Source organism: Lampris incognitus, chromosome 2 (assembly GCF_029633865.1).
Source record: "Lampris incognitus isolate fLamInc1 chromosome 2, fLamInc1.hap2, whole genome shotgun sequence".
Taxonomy (NCBI): domain Eukaryota; kingdom Metazoa; phylum Chordata; class Actinopteri; order Lampriformes; family Lampridae; genus Lampris; species Lampris incognitus.
Genome location: NC_079212.1, coordinates 126,104,950 through 126,125,647, shown reverse-complemented (window position 1 = coordinate 126,125,647; position 20,698 = coordinate 126,104,950). Strand labels below are relative to the sequence as shown.

The following is a 20,698-nucleotide window of genomic DNA, read 5'->3' as shown; positions in this document are numbered from 1 at the left end:
GAGGATCCAGTGTGGGCTTTGTCATCAAAAACAGCCGCATTTGCCAACTTGCTGAGCTTCCACTGGGCGTCAATGAACACCTGATGACAATACGACTGGTGCTTGTGAATAAAAAAAAAGCATCACTGTCATCAGTGTATACACTCCAACACTTGACTCACAAGATGAAGTAAAGGAGACCTATGCAGACCTGGACAATGTTCTCACCAAAGTCCCCAAGGAGGATAAGCTAATTCTGCTTGGCAATTTCAATGCCAGAGTGGGACAAAATTACAACTTGTGGAGAGGCATAATTGGCAAGGAAGGAGTTGGAAACACAAACTCCAATGTCATCCTGCTGTTAACGACATGCTCAGAAAACAACCTAATCATCACCAACACACTCTTCTGCCAGAAAAACAACTTGGAGGCACACTTGTTCTAACATCTGTTACCTCATTGACTACATTATCATCCCTCAAAGAGACCGACACAAGGTACTTAACACCAGAGTGATGATCAGCGCAGATGATTGCTGGACTGACCACTGCCTACCCTGTCCATCCAACTTCACCAGAAAAGAAGAGTAGAAAAAGCAGAGCCGCTCAAAGCTCAAACCTAGAAAGACTTACTGATACCTCCTCTTGTCAACAGTTCCAGGCCATGCTCAGTACATCAATGCCCAAGCATTATCCAGATGATATTGAAAGCCACCGGGATATGCAAAGAACTGCAATCACTGTCACCTGGAAAACCACTCTTGGACATAAGGTGAAGAACCACCAGGATTGGTTTGATGAGAATTACCCTGAAATCCAACGGTTAATCAACATCAAGAGGCAAGCCTTTTCCATCTGGCAGAATGACATCAACTGCCAGAATAAATGAGCTACCCATGCAAGAGCAAAGTCAGCTGTCCAAAGTCAGGTCAGGGAATTGAAAAAAACAGTGGTGGATGAAGAAGACCCTTGAGATCCAGCACCTTGCAGATGCTGGGGATACCAGAGGCTTCTACTATGCTACTAAAGCAATATACGGTCCCAACCACCGCCATCTAACCCACCTTCGCTCCAAAAATGGGCACACACAGCTAACAGACAACGAGTCAATCAAAGAAGTGGAAAGAGCACTACCAGGATCTTTTAAACTGGGACTCTAGCCCTGGGATGGCTGCCCTCCAACAACTCCTCCAATATCCCAAAGAGGAGGACATGGCAGCACCACCTAGTCTAAGAGAAGTCGATGATGCCATCAGGAAGATGAAAATCAACAAGGCTGCTGGTCCTGATGGAATACCTGCAGAAGTACTGAGGGCAGGTGGACCTGCACTCTTCAAACATATCCATGCCCTGCTACTTAAAATATGGGAAAAAGGAAATCCTTGTGCAACTTAGGGACACACCCATTGACTCTATCTTTAAGAAAGGGGACAAAGCTAAGTACGGAAACTATCATGGGATTTTCTTGCTTTCCACCACAGGGAAAGCCCTGGCTAGGGTCTTGGCCAACAGACTCCTCCCAATATCAGAGGAAATTCTGCCAGAATCCCTGAGCAGTTTTCATCCTAACAGAGGCACCATGGACATGATTTTTACTGCTCGCCAACTCCAAGAAAAAGCTCAGGAACAGAATCAACCATTGTACATGACCTTCATAGACTTAACCAAAGCTTCTAATTCCATAAACCACCAGGCCCCTCTGTCTAGTTCTGTCAAAATAGGCTGTCTTGACAAATATATCCGAGTACTATGACTACTACATGACAATATGTCAGCTAGAGTACTCAGCAGTTATGGACACAAGACAAAGTCTTTCAAGGTCCATACAGTAGTTAAACAAGGCTGTGTCATTGCCCTAACCCTGCTCTCTGTCTTCATTGCCACCATCCTCCGCCTCATGGGTCCCAATCTGCTTCAGGGAGTCAAATCATGTACAGGACTGACAAGGATCTTTTGAACATTAACAGATTCAGGGCTAAAGGCAAAACCACCACCACATCCATCATAGAGCTGCAGTATGCCGATGAAAACGTCTTAGTGTCCCTCATACAAGAGGAACTACAGACCATACTGAACACCTTTGCAAAGGCATACAAGCAGCTTGGCCTGGCCAGTAACATAAAAAAGACCCATATCCTCTACCAACCCATACCCAACAGAAAGATGCCTGCTCAGCCCCCATCCATCTCTGTAGACAACATCAGACTCGAAAACGTGGAACAGTTCCAATATCTTGGCAGCCTTCTTTCCCCGAAAGCCAAGAATCACACTGAAATACACCATCGTCTCAGTTGTGCCAGCCAGGTCTTCTCGAGATTGAGTAAAAGGGTTTTTGAAAACCGCAACCTTCAGGCCTCAGGAAGAGCCTTAAGATCAGCTGGGAGGATAAGCACACCAACTTCAGTGTCCTCGAGGAGGCCAACATGCCTACTATAACTGCCACCATCGCAAAACATCAGCCGAGATGGACTGGCCATGTCCTCCACGTGTCTGACTCTCGCCTCCCAAAACAAGTCCTTTACTCTCAGCTCATTACAGGATGCCATGCACCAGGAGGACAAAAGAAGAAATATAAATATAACATCAAGGCCCACATCAAAAGGTTTGGCATTGACCTTAACACATGGGAACAAGCAGCAACAAACAGGGAGGCCTGGAGACTGGCTGTCCGTGAGGGTGCGGGGCGCTACAACCATGACCTCCACTGTGCTGCTGAAAACAAACGCAGACTTAGAAAAGAGCGAGTTACTAGAAAGGCCCAAACTACATCCTCAACCACTTCTTCACACCCTTGCCCAGATTGCCTCAAAATATGCGGCTCCAGGATTGGTCTCTATGCCCACCTGAAGACCCACAAGGACCTAGGCGGACAGTCATACTCAACCCCAAGTGACTGCCGAGGATGATGATGATGGTGTGTGTGTGTGCGTGTGTGCGTGCGTGCATCTGCCTGTCTATCATTTGGGTTGAGCAAAAAGCAGATGCATTCAATACCACCATACTTTTTCACTGCTATTATCTGTCAAAGACAAACCAAGCCTGTGATACATTTATTAATGATTATTACCAGTTATTATTCACCTGAATGGCAATTAGTGAAGTTTATATTTTAATTGTATCAAACTAGAAACTTATTATACATCTAAATCATGCATATGAATAAAGAAAATTATGACTGAGAACTATCTAATAAGCCATTGAGGGGGGGGGTGAGTTGAACTAATTTTGCATAAAACAGCCAATTTATGAACACGGTTTTTTAGGTTATTGGTATTTTTTTAATTATTTTTTTTTGCACTGACAAACAATGCAGTGAGGCTAACGTTGCATAAACCAAATATTTGTAAATTGTATTATTACTTTATCACTAACACATTAGCAATCATTACTCATATCATTGTAAAATTTTGAAGTTTGGAGAAACTGAATCACTTCCAGAGTTGAAGGATTTTGTTAAAGAACACGCAAACGCAGTGGGTCTCACCATTCCTCCATCGGCTCAGCTCAGCTTCTAGTCTCTGAATGGTCTCCTTCATCATCCTGTTCTTCTCCTTCTCCTTCTCAAATTTCCTCTTCCACTGCTCTGCTGTCAGCTCCAGGTTCACTGACACTGTATTCCTGATGGTCTTAGCCCTTGGGGTGTGTGTGTGGGGAGGGGGGGGTAGGGGAGATAGGGTGAGGTTAAGGGTATGGAGAAAGAAAGGGGGAAAGGGGAAGAAAAACTATAAAAGGAAGTAAGAAGACTATAGCCAACCAAATGTGCCAGGTGGGGGAGGTTTGGGCCATGAGGCAGTGAGAATCCTGATAAGTTCACCTTTTCAGTCTTCTTTTACACTTGAGCCCAATTAACCTTTGGGTGCCTTAACCTCTGTTAACTTTTCATATCGCTTTCAATATTTCTCAATATTCAATATTTCAATATTTCTTTCTGTCTGCAACGATGGTGCGGTCTGTCTTGGCCAGGACAAGACAGACCACATATAATGGAAACAAACATTAGCGGTTTGAGTGATGGGCGTGTGATGAACTGTTTGTATTGTAAACTAACCAAAAAAAACATGTTCAAAATCAACAACTACACTCATCTCACAGTGTTTCTCCTCCTCAGAGAGGCTGATCTTCTTGCAAAGACGTTTCAGTTTGTGCCAGTCAATAAAGAGCTTTCCTTTCATTAATAGATTTGCAAATTGAGTTCCTGCTGGCTGTGGTTAGTAGTGCATGAAGAAGGAGGCGGGTAGGGATGCTGAAAACCAAAATGCTGTAGATCTTTGGAATTCAGAACATATTCACAACATGTATGTGTGTATGTACAGGATGTACACATGAATAAGTGTGTGCATATGTATGTATGTATGTATGTATGTATGTATGTATGTATGTATGTATCTTTTCGGTTATCAGTTTATCTTTGTTAATCTCCCATGTCCCATGTTGTTAATCTCCCATGTCAAATTCTGTCTGTGGAAAAATGTTGATTGTAATATAATGTGCAGTTATCATAATTTCATGATTATCTATTGCAGTGTGACAGATATCACACCCAAGAAGGAAGATGATGATCCTCTCTGATATCCTGACAACATCATGCCCTTTGAACCCAGTGTCATACAGCGATTTCAATCATGAAATGAGTGCAACATTAAATGCCCACTACGCTACTGTGGCTGACAGCCCACGCAGAGAATCAGGTGATTAGAGACCAGACGATCAATTCAATAATGTTCCTCAACACGGCCTCCTGCCGTGGAAGCTCTTAGTGATAAATTATTAATTTAATTTCAAATGCTTGTCAGTCACTATTGAAGGAATTCATCAGTAGAGGAAAGTAACATTCACACAGTCAGCTCTTCCAGGGTGCTCCTCTAATAGAGTCTGACCTCCTTTAAGTTGGGGAAAGCAAAGGCAGTAGAAAACCAACACAGAAACCTAATCTCTGAAGTTTAACATTTGGAAATCTCGAACTTCACCCCCCTCCAAAAAAAGACTACAGAGCCAGAAGGCAAAAAGGGGCCATATCTAAAGCATTCTGTGGGCCGTCTAAAGCTGAGTTGGAGGTGGTAATGTGCGAGTATCATATCTGAACTGAACACATTTCAGCATGGGAAAAGTAATTTCAGCATGGGAAAAGCGAGGAGGCCTTTAGCTTAGTGTAGCAGAGCATGGAAGTATGTTACCGTTGGCCAAACATCAGGGTGGATTTGGTCTCTGCGTCATTGTAGCTGGAGGGAGAGCAACAGATGAACATGGTAGTACGACAGTTCCCACCCAGAGAGTCCTGCAGGATGCGAGTCATCTTGCTGTCACGATACGGCACGTGGGTTTTCTATAAGGAGAAAGAAGGAGAGAAAGAGAAGGTGGGGGGGGGGACAAAGAGGCATGAGAAACAGAAAGAGGGGCATCGAGTGAGCAGAAACATATGCTTGCTTTGAAGACTGCACTCTTTCTAACCGAGCTCTCACACTGTGCAAGGGACAGAAAAAAAGATGCTTTCCTCATTCTTTTGTGCATAAACACTATCTTTACTGAAGCTTAAAAAAGGCTTTCAAAGAGACTTGACTACCTCCTAGCCAAATTACTAATAAGTAAATACTGTTCTAGGCTAGGTTAAAATATGGGGTGTTTTTGGGTGATCATAAGGTTAAGGTTATTTCCACTTTCCCTCTTCCCTGGCAGCTCCAGGGAAGAGGAAAACAGGAAGGCCAAAGAGCAGGTTTATGGATGTGGTGAGGGAAGACATGCAGATGGCTGGTGTGACAGAGGAAGATGCAGAAGACAGGAAGAAATGGAAATGGATGATCCGCTGTGGCGACCCCTAACAGGAGCAGCCGAAAGTAGTAGTAGTAGATAAGGTTAAGGTTACGGTAATGGCTGGGGTTAGTGTTAGGGAAAGGGTTAATATTGGGGTTAATGTTAGGGTTTGGGGTCAGGGAAATGGGATTTTGGAAATTCTTGTCCCCTCAAGGGTATATACACGTAAACAAAAGTTTGTATGCACATGCACCTATTTCTATGCAGGTGCATGGAAGCGTGCATCTCTATACTTATATGTGCATTAAAATATTAATTTTATTTAGACAACAGAAGTAAAGGCTTTTAAAGTCTGACAACTCGATGAAGAAATCCCTTGACCTTCAGAGATCTGTGGAATGGAAAATGTAATTTCGACGGTGGTGCTAGAAGGACACAAGGAATGAATGCAATGGAGGGAAAATAGATGGATAAGAAGGGGTAGAGATGAGTAGACACACAGGACAAAATTAGATTTTCATAGCCATTCAATTACTTTAAACATTAAAAGGCCCTAAAGGAAGAGAGACAGAAGTGCCAACTGCATGGACATCACAGATTACATGTTTTGAAACAAAAAAATCTCACAGGTAGACAGACCATTTAACCATGCTAGCGTGAAAAAATTACAATCAGCTTAATAAAGCCATGCCTACACTCATCTGGACAAATTTAAAAACACCATATTCATGTCTTAAAACAATTCAAAAGTTTTCTGTCCACACTAACGTTTTCAGATGATTTTTCAAAAAGTTCCCTATCCACATTGAAACACCAAAACAATACAAAAATGCCTAGATCTGATTTTCTTTTGGGTACGTGCTGGTTAATAAGATGGTTGAAGTCTACATCAAATGACAATCATACGTCAGCGTGTTTGAAAAGCTCTGTTTTCTCCACCGCATCACACTGCAACACAAGAGTGGCATTTTCAAATTCATCCACTTTGGAGTGCCCCTTCCCCCCCCCCAAAAAAAAAAATAGACCACTCTGGAGGTTGAACAAACCCGGCTTAGTGTTGATGGAAAGCCACAGAGGGGGAAAAAAGAGATGTGTTTTCAAATCTATCCATGTAAGTTTGGACACGGCCCAAGACCACAGAACTCTAAACAGAGACAGACTTTATGGGATGTGCTCAACTCTAGCATTTACTTGTAAATTGGTAGTTTTCCGCCTTTATTTGATAGCGATAGAGAAAGACAGGAAAGGCAGGGAAGAGAGGGGGGATGACATGCAGCAAAGGGCCTGGGCCGGATTCGAACCCAGGCTGCTGCGGTAAGGACTCAGCCTTATGAGGTACGCACTCTACCAGGTGAGTCACTGGGGTGCCCCAATCCCAATTCATATCATATCAATGAGTCACCGATACAACAACTTCCGGTCTGATTTGTTGAGAGAAGAGATGGCTTTGTTTTACACTTGCTGTTTGCAGGACCTCCCTAAAATCACAGTCAACGATGTACATTGCATCGTGAGTGCTTCCTCGGTAGCTCAGACGAGCAAAAAAGAAAATGGGTTTAAGATGTATATTTCGAACTACACTGACAACTACGATGGTGAGTAACAGCATCATTAGACAGCTCAATCAAGCGCCAGAAGCACATGAAATGCTCATAGGTAGCAAACCTTAGGACACAAGCCATAATACATGACATGGTAGTTTCACATTGTATCTTCTGTACAGTTGTTAAAGTATAGCCCAGTACTTATTGCAATCTACTACGTGTGGGTGTGTGTTAGAAAGAGGCGTGGTGGGGGGTTGAGAGACTGAACAGGTGAGTTAATTTGGCAGGGGCGATTAAATGAAATGACAACTAATGATTCAGTAGGACATAAGCATCCGGTTTTACCGGAAGTTCTTATGCAAACTGACACACCCGGAAGTTCCGCAGCGAGACATTAATGCACCGAGCCTATTGGTCACGAATACTGGTTGAGTAGGAAAAAAAAAGCAATAATGTTTATTAACAGTATTCCATAAAATTGGGAATCACGTGTGGAAAACTACTACTGCTACTACTTTCGGAGCAGCCAAAAGTATTCCAAACCGCGACCAACACCAGCACCGCGAAGCATGTCTAGGTAGGTAAGTCATAGTAAATCACCATCTGCCTTTGCAGCTTGCATTTCCATTAGCAAGTCCCCCAGCTCTCTTAGTTTTTGACCATTTTTATTTGGAATTTTGGGGAAGCTCTCTAGCCTTTTGAACAAGGAGCTCTCTATGACCTCCGGTGCGCCATAATATTCATTGAGCCGATCCCATGTAGCCCTGAGCCCATGTTCTGGCTGATTCACATACACTGTTCTTATTTGCCTGGCATGTTCAGTTGAGTCTTTGCCTAACCTTTTCATGAGAAGATCAAGCTGCTCACTAGCTGAGAGGTTAAGGCCTTTGATAGCATATGCCACATTAGCATTCCACACTCCCAAGTATCCAGAATCGCTGGCTCGCCATCAGACCAATCAGAATGTGCACAAAAAAACAAAAACAAACAAAAAATGCATACACTAGTGCAAAAAACTAACATTAGTACTGCACAGTATTTTGTTATCATTAGCAATATTCATTCTGTAATCACCATCAATTTTTTACCTTCTGTGCGATGTAATGTCAACTCAAAAATAACTTACACCGCCAGTAATCATACAAATAATTAACATGAGGTACTATAGCCTTCACAAATCTATATCTAAATAGATGCCTTACCTAAATAGCCATTTAAACCATTGGCGTCATGAACTAACGTGCTAATCCACTACATGAACATCACTTAAAAGAAGTTTACGAACATCTTTATAATGGCTTTAAGCCTCCAAACATTAGCCCGTTAGTTACTTCGCAGCTGGGAAATATAACATGGAACATTCTAGAACACACTCCATTTGATTTCACTAATGAGAGTGCCCATGTATGTAAAGAAAATAACGTTCTAGCTTGCAAAGGGAGATTAACACCGATCTCACATTCATCTTCAGTTGGCTTTTAATTACAAAGGACATAACAACATTAACAAAAATACTTAAGAGTGGAAGCTCATTAAAATGGCTTATCTCACAACTGCATATTGAATCAGAATGTGGCTATTATAGCCAGCTAGGTAGCATTTTTCCTTCAGCTGCACTCACTGGAGAATCGCTCAAACTTTTTCCAGAAGAAGAAAATATAATGCACCAACAAAAAGGCTTCTGGTGATTATCACTCGCTAATAACAATAACCAAAACCAACTCTTTGGTAAAACGTTTCCCTTGAAGCAGCTTCTCACAATTTTCACTCTCAAAACAGGAGACTGATCTGATCTATCTAGCCACGATAGAATGACTCAGCTAAAACTCCAGAGGCAGCGCTATCTAGGGGAATGGAGAATTACAACATGTTTGGCTTTGTACATTTCAGATGGGTTAAACTTGTGTCAGCTTCCAAATCAACTACGTGCCTACTTGACCCCTTACCAGCAAAACTTTGTAAAAGACCTCTGGCCTTTCCTGGGACCTACAATGCTAGACACTGTTAATTTATCACTTACTACTGGGACTGTTCCCAGCAGTTTTAAGACAACTGTGGTTAAACCTCTACTTAAAAAAAAAACAAAAAAACCCACACCTCAATCCAGGGTCTCTTAATAACTATCAACCAGTCTCTAATCTTCCATTCTTTTCTAAAGTACTAGAGAGTTGTGTATCAACAACGTTCGATCCATATAGAAGAAAACCATCTATATATATGAACCTTTTCGATTGGCTTTCAGGGCCTGTCACTCCACTGAAACTGCTCTGAACAGAATGGTGAACGATCTTTTACCAGCTATGGACTCTGATTCCACTTCTGTTCTTCTACTACTTAGCCTCAGTGCAGCCTTTGACATCACCGATCACTGTATACTATTAGACAGATTAAATTGTAATTTTTGGTGTCTCTGGCTTAGCTCTCTCTTGACTTAAGTCCAACTTATCTGGATGAACACATTGTGTTTGCTATAGTAATATTACATCAAAATTATCTGACGTTAATATGGTGTACCTCAAGGCACCGTTCTTGGCCCTCTACTTTTCTCTTTATATTTCACCTCTTGGCCAAATTATACCCAATTATGGAATAAATTTCCATTGCAATGCTGATGATATTCAACTGTATGTGCCTATAAGGGCTGATGATCATACTCAAATGACTACTTTAGAGGCCTGCTTGGCTGCTGTAAAAAAGTGGACGTCACTAAACATTCTGCTTTTAAATTCAGATAAACCTGAGATGAACTATAGACCCCAGCAGAACTATAGTCCCACCTAAGGACTCTATAGTTCTGCTGGGGGACTTCAACGCTCACATGGGCAACGATGGAGAAACCTGGAGGGGCGTGATTGGGAAGAACAGCCTCCCTGATCTGAACCCAAGCAGTGCCTTGTTGTTGGACTTCTGTGTGAGTCATGGATTGGCCATAACGAACACCATGTTCGAACATAAGGTAGTTGATAAGTGTACTTGGTACCAGAATACCTTAGGCCGAAGATCGATGATAGAATTTCTGGTCATATCATCAGATCTGCGGCTGTATGTTTTGGATACTCGGATGACAAGAGGAACAGAGCTGTCAACTGATCACCAACTGGTGGTGAGTTGGATCAGATGGTGGGGAAGGCTGCCAGACAGACCTGGCAAACCCAAACGTGTAGTGAGAGTGAACTGGGAACGTCTGGCGGAGGCCCATGTCCGTGAGGTCTTCAACTCCCTCCTCCGGAAGAAGTTCTCATGTATCCCGAGGGAGGCTGTGGACATGGAGTCTGAGTGGGCTATGTTCAAAGCCTCTATTGCAGATGCGGCAGGCAGGAGCTGTGGTCATAAGGTCATCGGTGCCTGTCGAGGTGGCAACCTAAGAACCTGCTGGTGGACAATGGCGGTGAGGGAAGCCGTCAGGCTGAAGAAGGAGGCCTTTCGGACTTGGTTGGCCAAGGGCTCTCCTGAAGCAGCAGCCAGGTACTGGGAGGCCAGAAGGGCTGTGGCTTTGGCAGGGCTGCAGCTTTGGAAGCAAAAACAGGGGTGTGGGAGATGTTCGGCAAGGCCATGCAGGACTTTCGGTTGGCCTCAAGGAAGCTCTGGCAAACCATCCGGCGACTCAGGAAAGAGAAGCAGGGCTTGATTTGGGCTGTGTTCAGCCGGGGAGGGGAACTGTTGACCCAGACTGGGGATGTTGTCAAGTGATGGAAAGAACCCTTTGAGGAGCTGCTGAACCCAGCTAACACATCCTCAGTGGAGGAGGTAGAATCTGAAGACTCAGGGGAAGCCCCACCCATATCCCTGGCAGAGGTCTCTGAGATAGTTAAGAAACTCCTCGGTGGCAAGGTGCCGGGTGTGGATGAGATTCGCCTTGAGATGCTGAAGGCTCTGGACATTGTTGGGCTGTCTTGGCTGACACACCTCTTCAGTGTCGCGTGGAGGTCAGGGACATTACCTGTGGAGTGGCAGACTGGGGTGGTGGTTCCCATATTCAAGAAGGGGGACTGGAGGGTGTGCCCCAATTATTGGGGCATCACATTGCTCAGCCTCCCTGGGGAACTCTACTCTAGGTTGCTGAAAAGGAGGCTCTGGCCGATTGCCAAATCTCAGATCCAGGAAGGAACAATGCGGATTCCGTCATGGCCGTGGAACGACGGACCAACTCTTTACCCTTGCAGAAGTGCTGAGGGGGGCATGGGAGTTTGACCAGCCAGACTACATGTGTTTTATGGACTTGGAGAAGGCTTATGACCGTGTACCTCGGGACACTGTGGGGGGTACAGCGCGAGTATGGGGTACCGGGGCAGCTGCTACAAGCCATCTGCTCCTTGTATAGCCAAAGTGAGAGCTGTGTCTGCATTCCCGGTACAATGTCAAACACGTTTTCGGTGGGTGTCGGACTCCGCCAAGGTTGTCCCTTGCCTCCAATTCTGTTTGTGATATTCATGGACAGGGTCTCAAGGTGCAGCCAAGGTGAGGAGTGTGTCCGTTTTGGAACCTCAGAATTGCATCTCTGCTCTTCACAGATGATGTGGCTTTGTTGGCTTCATCAGAACACGACCTACAGCGTGCACTGGGGCAGTTTGCAGCTGAGTGTGAAATGGGTGGGGTGACAGTCAGCACCTCCAAGTCTGAGGCCATGGTTCTCTACCGGAAAATGGTGGCTTGCTCCCTCTGGGTGGGGGATGAGTTGTTGCCTCAAATGATGGAGTTCAGGTATCTCGGGGTCTTGCTCATGAGGTGGATTGGTGCAGCATCAGCAGTAATGCGGATGTTGTACTAGACTGTTGTGGTGAAGAATGAGCTGAGCCAGAAGGCAAAGCTCTCTCTCAATTTACCAGTCGATCTTCGTATGGGCTTTGGGTAGTGACCGAAAGGGTGACATCGCGGATACAAGCAGCTGAAATTAGTCATCTGTAGGGTGTCTGGGCTCAGCCTTAGAGATAGGGTGAGGAGCTTGGACATCTAGGGGGAGCTCGGAGTAGAGCCGCTGCTCCTTCGCGTCAAAAGGAGCCAGTTGAGGTGGTTTGGGCATCTGATAGGATGCCTCCTGGGCACCTTCCTTTGGAGGTTTTCCGAGCATGGCCAACTGGGAGGAGACCCCGGGGTAGACGCAGAACTCGCTGGAGGGACTACATGTCCAATCTGGCCGGGGAATGCCTTGGGATCCCTCAGGAGGAGCTGGAGGGCATTGCTGGGGAGAGGGACATCTGGAGTGCCCTACTTAGCTTGCTGCCAGTGTGACCCAACCCTGGAGAAGCGGCTCAAGATGAATTAATTAATGAATTAATGAATGAATGAACCCGAGATGCTGGTCATTGGACCTGCGTGACACAGACATCAATTTGATCAAGTAATCATAACAATCAACAACTCTGTGATTTCACAAAGTGTGGCAGAAAAACATCTTGGTGTTACATTTGATCCCAGCCTTTCCTTTGATAAGCATATTAAAGAAATCGCCAAGACTGCCTTTTTTCACTTACATAATATAGTTAAAATTCAGTCTTTCCTGTCCATGGCTGATGCAGAGACTCGAATACATGCATTTGTTTCATCCAGACTTGACTACTGTAATGTTGTTTTCAGGTCTGCCACATGCTAGTACTAAAGTCTTCAGACGGTTTAGAATGCGACAGCTAGAATCCTAACTAATTCTATGAAATTTGACCATATTACACCAATTCTTGCCTCCCCTCACTGGCTTCCTATCCATGTTAGATCAGACTTCAAGGTGCTTCTGCTGACTTATAAAATCCTAAATGGACTTGCCCCATCTTACCTGTCTGATCTCCTTATATCGTACATTCCATCTCAAGCTCTTCACTCTCAAAATACAGGGCTCCTGTGTGTATCCAAAGTTAAAAAGAAGTCAGCTGATGGCAGGGCCTTTTCCTATCAGGAGCCATTCTTGTGGAATAACCTGCCTGCTTCCATCAGACAATCAGAGTCTGTTGAGTCCTTTAAATCCAAACTTAATAAAACTCATCTTTTTGCCTTAGCCTACAATTAGTTGCCTTTAAGTTGAGTGATTCACAACCTGTACAGCATGGCGGGTCGGTTTCTGTCTCAACTAATTCACCAAGCACTGTTCTGCCAATGAGATTATAGTGTATAGATTATTGACTATTGCAAACGTTTCTCTTCTCTCATGTTTTTTCTCTCTCTCTGAATGATGTTTTCTCCTTTCTCTTTTTCTGTGTGTGAATGATGTGATGTGAGTCTCCCTTGTGAGCACGTGCAGTCTGTCCTCCTCCCAGGTCTCCATGGTGACAGTGGTCGCCACCTGGACACTGCGTGGCATCCCCCTCATCACATTTTATTTTTATAGTCTTATAAATCCACATTATTGTGTTATCCTGTTTTAATGTTATATCCTTCTCTCACTAAGATGTGTGACCTTTTTTTTTTTTTACACGGTGATTCTGGTCGCGTGGCTCGGGTGCTGCTGGGCTTTTCCGGTGGCGTTAAGACACTGCTTGGCATCCTCATCATATTCTTTATACATTTTATAATTTCATTATAATTTTGTTATACTCTTTCAATTGCTGTATTGTGCAAATTGTATAAACACAACATCCATTGCACGTTGTCCACCTTGGGAGAGAGATCCCTCCTCTGTTGCTCTCCTGAGGTTTCTTCCTATTTTTTCCTTCCTGTTAAAGGTTGTTTTTTTTTTTTTAGGGAGTTGTTCCTTATCTGATGCGAGAATCTAAGGACAGGATGTTGTGTTGCTGCAAAGCCCCTTGAGGCAAATTTCTAATTAGTGATATTGGGCTATACAAATAAAATTAACTTGATTTGGCTTGACTTAAGAAGTCCTAAGCTAGCATCTTTACCCAATTCACTGATGCCTGGAGACTATTTTGGAAAAAACATCATTTCAAGGTCAAGGTAATCTTAACTATCCCCGAGGGGCAATTTGTTGCACAGTCAGCATCAACATCGATGATCAACAAACACTGATCAACACACAAACTATTCACACAAAGAAACAGAATTACATAATATTATTCCAAAGGCCAATAGCAGCAGGGACAAATAAATTCTTATATCTATTGGTCCTGCATCTAGGCAGGTTATGTATCTGCGACCAGATGGAAGCAACCTGAACACAATGAACAAGGGGTAATTCGGGTCAGCAAGAATAGACTGAGCCTTCTTTGTGGCTCTGGCTTTGTACATATGGGAGAAGTCATTTAGATTTGTACCTGCAATTTTCCTGCACATCTTAACAATTCTTTCTAACCTGTCCCCGTTTTTCAAGGCAAGTGACCAAAACCCACAAATAAAAGAGAAGGTAAGAACAGACTTGATAAAACATTCTCATAAATATGGCATCAACATTAAAGACTTCTGAGCGTACCATAAAAATACATGTGCTGATGGGCCTTTGCATAAACAACATCAGTATTTGGTTCAAAAGTTAACTTATCATCAGTTTTTGTCCCCAGATACTTACACTGTTGGACAACTTCAACAGCCTGGCCATGAATAACAGCAGGAAGAATAAGGGTAGACTTCTTCCTCAAGTCAATTATCATTTCCTTCGTTTTGGACACATTTATGTCCAAGAAGGAGCATTTACACCAGTTACTAAAATCATCCACCACTGGACTGTGGTCAGTTTCATCATTACTGAGCAGGGGCACAATAACAGCATCATCCGTGTTTTGTCAGTAAGCCATTTGCTGTCTAGTACAAAGAAGCATTTTAAGGGGAGGTCAAAACAGGTGAGCATGCAATTCGCCAGCGCCGAGCTGGACAAGGGGAAACGCATGGATGTTTTCATCTTACCGTTCCCTCCGCCAAGGCTGAAATTACGTTCCCCAGGGCTGACAGAGACTTGTTGATGTTCTTGGCCTCATCCAGAACTGCTCCCTCAGCGCCCGTCTTACTGACCTGACACAGATACAAACACATCGGTGGAATTAGTTCCTTGAAGTACAGTACCTTTCCAAATGTCGTAGTAACCTCTGTTATTTTCACCCCACGTGACGACTGACATGGTCTACTGTGTGGGAAAAAATAAAGTGTTTCTATTTTGGAAAACAACGTGTTTTTAAATTTAAAATCCTTCATCAGAAGGATTTTAAATTTTCCCACAATTCTTTTTAGATATTAAACGATAGTGCAGGCTTTCAGCTGGATTTTATGGCATGACTCAAAATGTAAGTTACACTACTCTATGTCAGAGTTGTCACTGAATACAGATATCCAGGTGGGAAGCAATAATACTGTAGCAACAACATTTACTGGTATAGCCCTTTTTCTAAAAAAAAAAAAGGCACAACTTGCTCTACAGCAGAATAAAAAGCAAAATGAACAGTGAATACATAAGCAAAAAAAAAAAAAAAAAACACACAAAAAAACAGTTGCACGAATAGTGACTGACATGTCAATGTGTAATCCATAAAAGACAAGCAATATTAATAGAATAAAAAGTTACAGCTAATTAGGAGAACACTAAAAAAACAAAATGAAAGAAAACGGAATTAAATCAGTAATAAAAGAGTGAAGCAAGAATTATGAAAAAGACTTGTTTATGAAGGCGCTTTTGAAGAAGGGATGTATAAAAGATGAAACCCTCCTCAGACAGATTGCTTTCATCTTTCGCCCGGATTCTGGAGCAAAGAGAAGGTGATATGACGACACATAATCATGCAATCTCATCATCATTTGCAATTAATGGGAATGGGAGGTAATTTAGGAGTAACAGGTAAAGAAGCATGCACCAGGTGTATACGCAACACATCTTACACATCTTTATCTGCACACCACCTATTGTATAGCCAGTCATTAACATTTTGTCTCAGAGGCCAGGAAGTTATCTGAGCATAGCCTTTTCTTTCTCTCCTCCTCAGGGATTGCCAAAGATGGGCCGATGATGCTTCATCAGCAGGTATTAGTTTAAAAGCACAGCAGTCAGCATCTATCCCAGTTTGTAGCCCTCAGCCTCACTATGCATACTTGGTTAAGTGGATGCCTTGAGGGAAATAGTTTACACTTTGCATCAACAGTATCAAGATCTGAATTGGAAAAAACAGGAAAAACACAACCAAGAATCAGCTGGAAAGGGGTGTTTCATGTGTTTGACGCCTCCTTTTTTTCCCTATGACCTGTGTCCTGCAGTTAAATTGGTTTTGAGGAGCTAGTGAAGCCTGACGCCATTTTTTTTTTGCGCCCCTCAAAACAGGGAAGCAATTATACGGCTCTTTGGGGTTCCCTCTTTGCTGACCTGACAAAGAGCTTTTGAGGTTTAAAATTGTATCAAGGATAAAATGTGCACTGGGGCCAGAGTTTAGTCTAGTTACTTTCTTCTTTTTTGTTTTTTTAACTGATTACAGCACTTCTCAGAAATTGATTGTTCTTACCTTTGGCTTTCTCATAAATATCTAAATCCCTCCTACTTTGCATTAAAAGTAGAATAAAACCCAAACCAGTCATAATTATTCTGTGTGGAGTTTACACATTCTCCCTGTGTCTGCATGGGTTTCCTCCGGGTGCTCCGGTTTCTTCCCACCATCAAAAAGAGATGCATGTTAGGGTTAATACTGTGGCCCTGACCAAGGCAATGGAAAGAAGAACTGGAGTTGGTCCGCGGGTGCTGCAGCCGCCCACCGATCCTATACAATAGGATGGGTTAAATGCAGAGAACACATTCATTGTAAGAATACAATGACAAAATAGAGCTGTTTTCTCATATATATACGTATATAAACTTTGTTTAAAGAAACACTCAACGGTAGGGAAAGAGCTCAACAAATGAAGAGCAAAATAATCCAGTGAGGGCGGCACGGTGGCGCAGTGATTAGCGCGGTCGCCTCACATCAGTAAGGTCCTGGGTTCGAGCCCCGGGGTAGTCCAGCCTTGGTGGGTCATCCCGGGTCATCCTCCTTGTGGAGTTTGCATTTCTCCCCGTGTCCGCTTGGGTTTCTTCCAGGGGCTCCGGCTTCCTCCCACAGTCCAAAAACATGTAAGTCAGGTGAATTGGCCGTACTCAATTGTCCCTTGGAACAAATGTCTGTGTGTGTGCGTGCGTGTTTGTGTGCCCTGTGGCGGCCTGTCCAGGGTGTCTCCCCGCCTGCCGCCCAATGACTGCTGAAATAGGCTCCAGCATCCCCGCGACCCTGAGAGCAGGATAAGCAGTTAAGATAATGGATGGATGGATTATCCAGTGAGTCAAGTAAATTGTTTATGAGACAGTACAAGCCTGTTTCATGCCATAAGCAATTATCAGCTGATGATTGCTTATGGCATGAAACAGAAATACTCATTGTAGAACAAAAAAAAAAAGGTATCTTTAGAATCAGCACTTTCCAAGGACTGCACAGTTCGAAAAAATATTTCAAAAACCAAGTAAAAAATTTGATTTATTTGCAAAAGAGGTATTCCAACAATGCTTTGTAGAGACTTCCGGCAAATCCTTCCAGTGGTGAAGGTAGGCACTACACCTAACATTGTCAATGCTAGCCTGAAGGCACGCAACGTGGTTTACCCTGAGGTGCTTGAGCACTGACCAATTAATACACACATTGGCAAAGAAGCTTGATGAATGGATTGAAAATTATGACATTTGATAATTTTCGTTAATAACATTCGTTTATCACATGTATCATATCATAATTTATCCTATATTTCATCATCGCATATCGTAAAGAGTCGATCCTGTTGGTTGTTTTGGTGAGAACATTCTCCCCAGGCAACGCCAGGTAAGGTGTGTGTGTGTGTGTGTGTGTGTGTGTGTGTGTATATATATATATATATATAGTATATATATAAAACTGAAGTTCACCTTCTGCTGTTTCGTTATGGACCAATTTTTCACTATGTCACTGGCATGTCATAAGCCCTAATAGGTTGCAAAACAGGCTGTAGAAATGAGCAAGGTTGAATGGAAACCCCAAGAAAAGGAGGCACAAAAACAAATAAAAATATCCAGTTTTGCTTTTGGGCGCTGGAACATGAAAGGTTTAAAGAAGGACCTTTATCTTTATTGAATTTATTCAGTGAAAGTATTCCCTAGCAAATTGTCTGTTAGTGGCTGTAAGCCTTATTGGGTAGGAACTGACTGGAAAGAGGACTTTAAAGAATGCAAAATTCCCAGATTTATGAAACGTGTGCCAAATTAAATGTGAACAACAGAGAAATAACATAGTGATGCACAGCATTTATTTTCAGGGCTTGATCTCTGTTACCATGACAGCAGTGTGGTGCCATATCCCATAAGGTCCAAATCAGGTTTGAATAGCTAAACCAAAGTTGTGAAGGATCAAGGCCAATTCATCAATGTTTAAACTCAGTTTTGAAAGGTTGAAAATTAGTTTCGAATATTTGTATAGAGCGGTATTGCGAAGTAAAAAGGGTTTTCCACTAGTGCATACAATGTCCAGCTGGGTGCAAATAATAGCCAGATGGGGACCCCGGAGGGGATTGGGGGGGGGGGTTGCTGCTCAACACCATGAGCTAAAGTTGTCTATCACACATTTTTAAGGCTATTCTTTTTCTTCTTTTTTTTATTTAAAGATGGTAACAAACTTTTAAACATTTATTACACTGCTCTCTGAACAGCTCTCTCTACATGAAACGTCTCTATTACTTTTAATGGGACTAGTAGGGCAAATACTAAAGGCTTATTTTTACATTAGTTAAGATTTGTTTAATAATGAATAAAGTAACTGTCATCTATCTATCTATCAAGTTGAATGGACATAAAGACTTAAACAAAAACAAAATACCTAGAATATTGTAATATGGATACCAATATTAAGTTACATTTTAAGGTAAGCAAATATTTTTTATCATTTTGTATTAACTGACCAACAGGTTTGCTAAAGAATGAAGACAGAGTCCTGAGCTGGGCTTGGTGGTGCTCTTTTCCTTTTGTGTGACACAGGCTTCTCTGTAATATGATAAAAGAATAAAGTTGTTAATACATGCAGTGAGAAAGCTGAAGCAGCAGACCTCTGTGGGCCTACATCAATATTTACTGACATCCCCACATGATAACCCTGGGGAAAGAAGAATCTACGTCACACATGATCAGGCTATAAACCCTAGGGGTGTGACTTCTAAATGGGTAACATGAACATGGCTGTTGAAACTGTGGATGCCATCACATCCCTCCTAACATACTGTGATTAACAATATGGTGAGGGGTGTTTTCCTTCCTTGAAATTTTCATAGATCAAACTAATTTATAGACTACACGGTGCATGGATAATTCCAAGTGCATTTCCAAATGGTTCGAGGCAATTTTCCCGCATAGTTTGCGCTATTGAATCACAAGCGTTTTGTCGATCAAATGTATGTCATTCAGAAAAAGGAGGACTTTCCAGTCAATATAATCTCATAAGCAAGCAAGCAGACACATCTGAGAGCAGGACAAGTGAAATAAAAATACATGGGCTATGCTGATTTGGAAGCCTTCAGAGTGGCATAGTTGACATTAGAAGCAATATAGGATAGACAGAACACTCCTCGTCAATAAATCAGCGTGATACAATCAGTGTGTAATGCAGCTCACAATAACAAAAAGCCATGAGTCTATTTTGTTTGTTGGAAAGGAGAAAACCTGCAAGGTACCTTACACTGAGAAGGGCGAGAAACAACTCGCTATGAAACAAACAAGACTAGGTTAAAACCTAGTATGTGGCTGGACTGCGAATACATTTATTAAACAGCTGTTTTTGCGCGACTATGTTTAAAAAGCAGCTGTTTTGACATCGGTTCCACCAACAGCTGATGACATAATAGAAAATTGCTCGCATGGCCAATGGGGAAACTCCAACTTGGCTGTCCGACCAATGATTAAACTCCATCAGTCATTCAGGCATTCACTCAGTCACGCACAACTGCATGTGTATGGCTGGCCCCTGTAAGGTCCAGCCCAAAAAAAAAATACAAACAGTAAGAAAGTAGTTGACTCGGCTGACAGCCGGCGTTTAAAGAATACTGCTCAAGATAAAGTTTTGTTGAATGTATAGAAAAATCTTACCCATCTGGTAAGAAAAATTAGCGCACACACACACACACACACACACGCCTCTGCCCTCTCACCTTCTCACTTCCTGCCAAGTCGACCAGGTAAAGTTTCCCGCTCAGTTTCTGCTCTGTCTCCACGTGCTCCTGTTTGATGTTTATCAGGAAGATACTGTGGCTTCGAGAACTGTGCTCATTCATGTCTAAAGAAAGAAAACAGGAGCAAAAGGTGAGAAAAAATTAGCAACAGAGGAGCAAGCAGGAAGGGAGAGAAAAGAAGAGGAGAGGAGATAAGGCATGACAGTACAGGAGTAGGTCCAGGAGATAGGGACAAATCTATTTCAGACTTGGAAAAAGACATTATCCTACAACAGCCAGGCTTCCGTTTCTGTCAATCAGTTTGTTGCTTTCTATAGACACACTTGTTAAGAGATGTTCCATTTCTTTCATACTGCACTTTTC

At 42.8% G+C, this 20,698-nt stretch overlaps 1 protein-coding gene across 1 annotated transcript in view; it reads right to left on the bottom strand.

Annotated features, from left to right (window-relative positions):
• Window positions 1-20,698, bottom strand: part of kif5ab (kinesin family member 5A, b) — a 157,421-nt gene that overhangs the window by 79,303 nt on the left and 57,420 nt on the right. The window contains exons 8-11 of the mRNA XM_056301645.1: window positions 20,315-20,439; window positions 15,053-15,157; window positions 5,153-5,301; window positions 3,463-3,611 (exon numbers count right to left, since the gene is read on the bottom strand). Of these exons, the coding sequence (XP_056157620.1) occupies window positions 3,463-3,611; window positions 5,153-5,301; window positions 15,053-15,157; window positions 20,315-20,439 (528 nt within the window). The remainder of the gene's footprint in view (window positions 1-3,462; window positions 3,612-5,152; window positions 5,302-15,052; window positions 15,158-20,314; window positions 20,440-20,698) is intronic.